The sequence below is a fragment of the Triticum aestivum genome, chromosome 2A (genome assembly GCF_018294505.1).
Source record: "Triticum aestivum cultivar Chinese Spring chromosome 2A, IWGSC CS RefSeq v2.1, whole genome shotgun sequence".
Classification (NCBI taxonomy): Eukaryota; Viridiplantae; Streptophyta; class Magnoliopsida; order Poales; family Poaceae; genus Triticum; species Triticum aestivum.
The window spans coordinates 587,611,144-587,620,209 of record NC_057797.1 but is presented as its reverse complement, the minus strand read 5'-3'; the positions used below and the strand labels follow the sequence as shown (position 1 = coordinate 587,620,209).

Here is a 9,066-nt window from a genome sequence, read left to right as displayed (position 1 = left end):
AAAAAAAGGTTAGATCTTCCTACAATAGAGTTCTTTTACCATTTCCCAATATCTTCCTACTACATTTTTTTTTCCTACTACATTTGAAGAACACCGTAGCCGCACAGTTGGCCCATGGCGGCACGGCTCTCCCTCCTCCTCCAGCCTCAACCCGAACCGAGCAGATGGATAAGAACATGAACAGAAACGGCCAACGCGCGACGGGTAAAACCATCTCCCCGGTGCGCCAAAGAAACAAGCCACGCCTACCCGATGCCATGCGCGCTGATGCGCAAGGCTACAGCCAAAAACACCGGCGCAGCGTGCCTGCCTTATCGTAACAACCACGTTTCTGTTCGGAGTTCTTCGTCATTCATCTTCATCATCCATGCACATACGACGCTTGATGTAGCCACTTCGAGTACACAAGTTGCACACATATGACGCCATCGAATACAACTTCAAATCTTAAACTGGTCTCGGCGCCCCCCTGCCGCGCGTATATATCTGCTCCACTCGTCGAGCTCGAGCTGCACACTCCCATCATCCCCGCTTACACACGCAGTGCTCTGCTCACGCAAACATAATGCCCAGTTTGCACGACACCACCCCGGCGATGGCGCCGTCCTACGACACGCCGGAGGGCGTGGACATCCGCGGCCGTTACGACCCGGAGTTCGCGGCCATCCTGACCCGCGACGCGCTGGCCTTCGTGGCCGGCCTGCAGCGCGAGTTCCGCGGCCCCGTCAGGTACGCCATGGAGCGCCGGCGTGAGGCCCAGCGGCGCTACGACGCCGGCGAGCTGCCGCGGTTCGACCCGTCCACCAGGTTCGTCCGGGAGGGAGACTGGGCGTGCGCGCCCGTGCCGCCGGCCATCGCGGACCGGACCGTGGAGATCACCGGCCCCGCCGACCCGAGGAAGATGGTCATCAACGCGCTCAACTCCGGCGCCAAGGTCTTCATGGTAAGCGCGCGTAGCCGTACGTACGTGCAAGTGCAGCCCCAGGACCCAACGTACGTACATGTACCAAATTGAAAAACGTGACGTGGACGTGGTAGGCTGATTTCGAGGACGCGCTGGCGCCGACGTGGGAGAACCTGATGCGCGGGCAGGTGAACCTGCGGTACGCCGTGGCCGGCACCATAAGCTTCCGCGACGCGGCGCGCGGCGGCCGGGTGTACAAGCTCGACGAGCGCACCGCGAAGCTGTTCGTCAGGCCGCGCGGCTGGCACCTGCCGGAGGCGCACGTGCTCATCGACGGCGAGCCGGCCATCGGCTGCCTCGTGGACTTCGGGCTCTACTTCTTCCACAGCCACGCCGCCTTCCGCGCCGGCCAGGGCGCCGGATTCGGCCCCTTCTTCTACCTCCCCAAGATGGAGCACTCCAGGTACCGTACCGCGCAGTGACACGTGGTACAGCACTACAGCTCCATTCCGTGATGGCTCGTCCTTCATGCTGATGTGATCGAGCGTACATGCATGCAGGGAGGCGAGGATATGGAACGGCGTGTTCGAGAGGGCGGAGAGGGTGGCCGGGATCGAGCGTGGGAGCATCAGGGCGACGGTGCTGGTGGAGACGCTGCCGGCGGTGTTCCAGATGGACGAGATCCTGCACGAGCTGCGCGACCACTCGGCGGGGCTCAACTGCGGGCGGTGGGACTACATCTTCAGCTACGTCAAGACGTTCCGCGCCCACCCGGACCGCCTCCTCCCCGACCGCGCCCTCGTCGGCATGGCGCAGCACTTCATGCGCTCCTACTCCCACCTCCTCATCCGCACCTGCCACCGCCGCCGCGTCCACGCCATGGGCGGCATGGTAACTATAACTAACTAAGCGCTCGTTCATCCCCAGCTCATTCTCCGCTCCTCAAGTGATCGATGCAAGCAATCGCATGTGTGTTGATTCAATTTGACAGGCGGCTCAGATTCCGATCAAGGACGACGCGGCGGCGAACGAGGCGGCGCTGGAGCTGGTGCGCAGGGACAAGCTGAGGGAGGTGCGCGCGGGGCACGACGGCACGTGGGCGGCGCACCCAGGGCTCATCCCGGCGATCCGGGAGGTCTTCGAGGGCCACCTCGGAGGGAAGTCTAACCAGATCGACGCGGCGGCACCCGTCGACGCCATCACGGAGGAGGACCTGATCCAGCCGCCGCGGGGTACGCGCACGGTGGAGGGGCTGCGGCTCAACACCCGGGTCGGCGTGCAGTACCTCGCGGCGTGGCTGGGCGGGTCCGGGTCCGTGCCGCTGTACAACCTCATGGAGGACGCGGCCACCGCGGAGATCAGCCGCGTGCAGAACTGGCAGTGGCTCCGCCATGGCGCGGTGCTCGACGCCGGCGGCGTGGCGGTCCGAGCCACGCCGGAGCTGCTCGCGCGCGTCGTGGAGGAGGAGATGGCGAGGGTCCAGGCAGAGGTCGGCGCGGAGAGGTTCCGCCGGGGGCGCTACGCGGAGGCTGGCAGGGTCTTCATCCGGCAGTGCGTCGCGCCGGAGCTGGACGACTTCCTCACACTGGATGCCTACGGCCTCATCGTGGTGCACCATCCCAGAGGGACGCCATCCAAGCTCTGACTGGGAATCTAGATTAAGAACGCTGCCACATGCATGCACAAATACATACTCCATCCGTCCATGCATACACAAATACATACTCCATCCGTCCCAAAATAGTCGAAGAAATAAATACATACCGTCCGAAAATACTTGTCGGAGAAATAAATACATAGTACTACTAAGTTGGCTGTGTTGCTTAAACACAATAATCATCTGGGAGAGAGAGAGCAGAATTACTATGAAAAGTTGCGTTAGATTTTCTGTGTCATATTCTTACTCTTTGGATCAAAGGCAAATATAATAATTGAGTTCAAAAAAAAGGCAAACATAATAATTGTGTACCCAGAAAGTGGAGCTTATGACGTGGTATCAACTATTCAGAACCATCACTTCTCAAGCTACATATCAGTATATCACTGCTAGTTGTACAGCAAACATTCAACACGAGAAGGTTCTAATCGACAGCAAACATCTCAGATATACAGCACCAACTGAAGCTACGACCCACTATCCTACAGCGCAGATCTAAATCAGTTAAGACTTTGTAGCATCAGCATGGACAGGCCACTTTCACACATTACATCAAAGATGAGCTTTTTTCTTTATGCTTTACAAGATCGGCGATGTGATATCTGATGATCAAATATTGCCGAAATCTAAGTGTAACTCCCCAGAGCTAAGAGCATGATCACAGCCGTGAGGATTCCAAGGATGCAACCAGCCACCACCTGACATGTTAAAAAAAGTGTTTTTACATCCAGCATATCACGCATATCAGCTAATCATTGTTATCGAAATAATATATCTGACAAGAGAAATGGCCAATCTTCCGAGATGAGCAATTATTTGTCCCAATTAACTTATGAGATGTCATTTGCATTCTAAGTATTTGCTCCTGAAAGAAGTTTGCTATATCATATGATGAAACTGTTCAATAATTGCAGCTTTGGAGCATGCTACAGATAATAAATATCTTTCGATATGAATTATTTGAGAACCGTTGAATTTGCTCACAAAATGATGCTCTTGAAAGGATTTTTAGTAGTTAATCTTCTATACTTTTCTGCTTCATATATCGACAATCACATTTTCCTTAACTTGCAAGACCACAAACATCAAGATATGGAAGCTAAAGCATGTGAGCTAACCTGAGGGACTGTGTGTCCAAGAATTTCACGCAATGGCTTTGTCTCTGCCAGTGGATGCTCTATAGGCAGCTCGTAGACAATTTGGTTCAACACCTGATAGGATTTGCATCAACAATATTAGTCTCCATCTTGCTTCAGTGTCACACAAAGTTTGAAAGACCATAACTGATGATAGGACTGGGTAAACAGGACAAAATTATCTCTTGCAAGAAAATGACGTCACACTTCTATGCTTCTTTTCTTTTACCCAAATGATAAGTGCCACAAGTCAGGTGTGTGGCACTCCCGCCCTGACGTTTTTCGATGGCAATTCCAGTCACGCAAGGATGGCAAATTCCAGTGACACGGCAAGTTTCTGTCAAACATAAACTGAAGCACAAAAGTTGCCTTGGCATCCTCGCATAACTAAACTTGCCATCGAAAACGTTCGGAGTTGCCATGTGCTCGTACCTGACGTTCGGTACTTATCAGGGTCCTTTCTTTATTATTACTCCCTCCGTTCCTAAATATTATAAGTCCATTTAGAGATTTCAATATATACTACATACGGATGTATATAGACATATTTTAGAGTGTAGATTCACTCATTTTACTCCGTATGTAGTCCATATTGGAATCTCTAAAAAGACTTATATTTAGGAACTGAGGGAGTATATGTCAATGGGGATTTCTAAACATACAATTTTCATTATCTAAATTTCCTGTTCACACGTTAGTGAAAAAGTAGTTAATCAAGTCCAGGCCAAACATATAGTCTAAGGATACTCATCAACTGTTTATCAAATGTTCAAGGTAATCAAGGCATATATCATTCAGCCGAACATAGAGATAGTGGCCAATTTCAGGGGCATATCCTTAGTTATGCACTTATGCATGCTCCTCATACTGCATGCGTAACTTACTGCACATTGAACATGCATAACAACAGAACAATCTCAATCTCAGATAACCATTTAGCTGTAATTTTTACATACAGGTCTTTTAAGTGTTGTTTCCAGCATTATGAAAACCTAGCAAATCACTGTGTATCCTTGATTTGAGTACAGCAAACTGAAAAAGTCTAATGCAATCTAATGAATGTAAGTATATGTGCAATTGTGATTCAATTGATAAACCTCAAGTGAGATAATAGAAATCAAACAGCAGTCCTATGTGAAAAGACTGTATGCTAGTTATAGATAGAAAACATATGCTTATTAGCTTATAATCAGGACAGCCACTAGGCAGCCTCCCATGCTAGTGCATAATGCTATTTCACCACAAGTCCCAAGACCTTTTAGGATGAGACTGACAAACCTCTGCCTGTTTTCCAGCATGCAACCGAACACCAAAAGCATCATGCATCACCTACAAAAAAACCCAAAGGTTTTAGGCATACATGTCTTTCATGTCGAAGTGCATCATTATTATATATCACTGTTTAGAGGCTGTGAACTATGAATGCTGCCAGGAAAGTGCTGTTAAGCAATAGCTTCGCAACATACAGCAGCAAATTTCAAAAGCAATGTGCAAAGTATCGCATGAAATCAGAAGAGAGAAGACGAAAGCAAACAAATGAATGCAAATACTCTGATAGTATCCTCTATATTAGGATATTAATGCAATAGAAGTAGTCAAGTCTTAAGATCATCTGCTTATAATATATGAGTACATAATAAAGAATCTCAAGCGTGTACTCACCACACATGCAAGTATCACTGAAGTTGCAAATGTAGCACTACGAAAGCCTTCTTGGATACCAACAGACACTGCAAGTGCTGTCACTGTGGCTGAATGTGATGATGGCATCCCTCCAGAAGCTATAAATTGCCTGGCATCCCAACGCTTCTCTTTATACCTACATAAAAACCCCAAAAAATGATTTAGAGAACACCAAATGCATACAGTAGGATAGTGATAAGCAACATTTTAGCATGTTTTTTACCAGTTTACCCATGCTTCTTTAATAAGTTTGATTCCAAAAATTATATGGGTTTGCAGGAGTGCAATTTGAAACACAATCCTTGCCCCAATCCCAAATCAAGCTTGAAGATAGTTATACAGTTAAGGAAATGGAAGGCCACCTCTTACATACTACTAACATCATATATACCAAGGCACCAGCTTGAAGATAGATATACAGTTAGAGAAATGGAAAGCCACCTCTTACATGCTACTACACATCATCCTCCCTCCGTTCCATATTAGTTGTCGCTGATTCGACAACAGCTTGGAACGGAGGGAGTACATAACAAGGCAGACATGAGCGATCAACTTCCACGGGGTGTTCTCAAATTTCTGCCCTGGTGCATATTCAGGTGTTTGTGCATGTTATTGAGTCAATAAAAACTCGTTTTTATCGAATAAAGGTGTCTGCACATGTTCAAATGGCCCCCAAACAATTGGTTTTCTTATTTTGAATTATATACTGCATGAGACAGCAAATGGTAATGTGCAGTTACTATAAGTCGATACCCTCTGGATGTGTGGGTCAATTTGTGGTGGCTTTACACACGATTGGTGATGTAAATTGACATCACATCATTTTAAATAAAAATGGGGCAGGGGGCAACCCCTTTTCTTAAAAAAACTGACATCACAAATTGTCTACAATCCTCTTAAAAAATATTCATAAAAAACAGGGTCACAGATCTAGCACTGCCACTGAGGGTAGGGCTTCGTGTCCATAGTTTAGTACCAACAATTTTGCTTAAATTATCAGGAAATCGAGAGTTAATTTTGTCACTTACTTTGCCAATAGACACTCTTTAAAGTTCAAAAACAAAGCCACGCTTTGCAGCGAACATACATAACTCTTATGGGAAGGATCATCACAAAGTAGATTAAACATCTAAGTGGCATTAGAACCAAAATAAGGAAACACAGGTAATTTGCTTCAGAAATCACAAATACAACCCTAATCTGGCAGTAGAACCAGAATGCATGTGGAAAAAACAGGCCTCTAAGTGCCTCACCAAACCATCCGAATGACCCTAAAATGCTCTCGGATTAATAGCTAAAACCTCATGACTAATGTGATCCACTGCTTCCAGACGAAAACATACCGAGCAAGTACACAAACTTCTGGCACGTTTTTTGTCCTAGTTGGGTAACTGTAAGCATTCGTCCAACTCCCACACCACGTGGCATATCTGGCATTTCCGTTTGCCTCGTTGACAAAGTACTCTGCTAGTGGTTCATGAATAGCTGGTTTCAGAAGCAGTCGACGCAGATCATACTACCACAGCGAAGCGAAACGCAAAAATAAGAGGAAGATCTCGCTAAGCTTCGCGAGGATCCACAGCCTATGTACGCAACTGATCCGCCGAATTATTAATGAAGGAAAAAAAACAGCCTAAATAAAATTAGTCAAATCTCATTCCTAGCAGGTCTCAAATCCAAATCTCCGTTCACCTTCGCGCTAAGCAGATAAGCTACGAACTCGCGACCACCGAAATCACACGCGCTGCCACCGGCTCAGCAATGCTCACACAAGCAGCAGCCCGAGGAGCGGAGCCAAACCATCAGCGAGAACTGTAACGCGGGGCGGGGGAGGGGAGGGGAGTTGAGGGGAGGCAACTAGCTCACCAGGTGGTGAAGAACTTGGCGGACTGCGCGACCGCGAAGGCGAGGAGCCCCGCGACGAGCGGGTAGTTCACCACGGCGGCGACCATCTCCGGCTCGGGCCGCGTCCCCTCGATCGATCTCCGGCGGAGCCCTCTGGCACGGCGCGAGGGGGAGGATTCGAGTTCGGCGCGAGGAAGCAACGGGAGGGGATGGCTTCGCGTTCCTTCTGCCGTCGGCTTTTCCCCTCTCCCTCTCGTTCTCCTTCTGTGTGCTTTGGTAAATTCTGCGTGCGTGCGTGGATGCTCGCCGCCCGAGCTACTCCTCCTTCTACTAGTCTTCGGCGTTACGGCCCACGGAGATCGACCGACGCGAGCACAGAATATTGCTTTTCGGGTTGGATTCCGTAACACGGGAGAGTCGTTCCTCGTTCGTTGCCCTGTTGGAACGGCACGGGCCCGGCCGCCTGACGTGGTGGTCCCTCCGTTACGGACGGCTGGCTAGGATGGATAGAGTGGGTGAATGAACAATTACGCCTCTTTTGATTTATAGGATAGGATTATCGTAGGAATAGGAATTTTGTAGGAAATGAGATGACATGTATCTCAAATCCTAGGAGTAAGAATAGGAAACAAAATGTCATTTGATTGACACCAAGGAGATTTTTTCATTGAATTTAGGCTCATTTTTATTTTCCTATAAAATATGAAGGATAAAAACCAATTAAGAATAGGAATCCATTTTTATAAACGAAAAAGCTTTAAAGGAAACAATCCTATAAAAATCATATCCTCTAGAATTTTTATGAAACTCCTTGAAACCAAAAGGCCTTACTCGTGGATGAATATGCTTCGGGTCGCTAGATTTGAGCCGCGCGAATATGCCACGCGGCCGTCAAGTGTTGAGGTGGTTCGAGTACGGCATCAATCTGGTAGCTCGCGTAATTATAAGACAGCAACCCGGCTTACGTGTTGCTTGAGGTGGGGGGCCGCTGGTCCATCGGCTGTCCAGATACCGTGACATTGCCGCGATTTCAGTTTGGGGCATTCGTTTTTTTACGCAAGCGTCTATATACACGTGCATACACTCACTCGTATAAACGTACACACACACATCTTATCTTTATGAGCATCTTTGAAATATTAAGCCCGCATATTATTTTGAAATTTACGAAGTCACCTCGTTGTCGACGAAAACGTTTTCTTTCACTGTATGCGCATCGCCGGAAATCTTGAAATAATCTAGGAATAAATGCGAGCACCAGGACTTGACCCTAGCAGGCTGGGGATATCACAGTTCCCTCTAACCATCCAACCACAGGTTGTTGGTTCGCTGGGGCATTCGATTTGGATGTGTTGGGTATATGGCTGTGTGCACGCCTTGTCTCCCGTGCCGTGTCGGAAGATGCAAATCTGCAATCTGATTGCATGCACCGATTGCCTCTCTCTGCAAGCGACATGATAAACACCATGGCTAGGCCCCCATGGTTCGTATCTCGCTACACAGGACACGGTGTTCCAGCCAAAGCCGTGCGCTCCCACCGGTGGAGTGATGGGAGGACGCAATCAATTGAGAAGTGGATCTACCGGACAAACGCGGCAGGACGCACCGCCTCAAGCTCGTACTGCACGTTCAACGAATGGATCGGTTCACGCCAAGAATGATAGGGGCGCGCTGCCAGGACCCGCACCGTGCTACCCGGAGCATATGCGAATATGCGACGGCGGCACGGCATGCAATGAAGCTGCCCACCACCAATGCTCAGATCGGAGCTGACAACGGCAAATGTAATGAAGCCACCCAACTGCTGATTGGTTGGCCAGTCAACTCCAACAACAGCGACC

The 9,066-nt window shown here is 48.9% G+C and overlaps 2 protein-coding genes across 2 annotated transcripts; one reads left to right on the top strand and one right to left on the bottom strand.

Annotated features, from left to right (window-relative positions):
- The first annotated feature begins 356 nt into the window (after positions 1–356).
- Positions 357–2,799, top strand: LOC123189581 (malate synthase). Its single transcript, XM_044602032.1, has 4 exons — positions 357–943; positions 1,039–1,367; positions 1,465–1,795; positions 1,896–2,799. The coding sequence occupies exons 1-4, from the start codon at positions 566–568 to the stop codon at positions 2,547–2,549; spliced, it is 1,692 nt and encodes a 563-aa protein (XP_044457967.1). The 5' UTR covers positions 357–565; the 3' UTR covers positions 2,550–2,799.
- A 66-nt stretch (positions 2,800–2,865) lies between these two features.
- LOC123189582 (uncharacterized membrane protein YuiD) lies at positions 2,866–7,585 on the bottom strand. The gene is made up of 5 exons (XM_044602033.1): positions 7,247–7,585; positions 5,360–5,516; positions 4,976–5,026; positions 3,680–3,772; positions 2,866–3,259 (listed from the first exon to the last, which is right to left on the bottom strand). The coding sequence occupies exons 1-5, from the start codon at positions 7,330–7,332 to the stop codon at positions 3,188–3,190; spliced, it is 459 nt and encodes a 152-aa protein (XP_044457968.1). The 5' UTR covers positions 7,333–7,585; the 3' UTR covers positions 2,866–3,187.
- Positions 7,586–9,066: the final 1,481 nt, after the last annotated feature.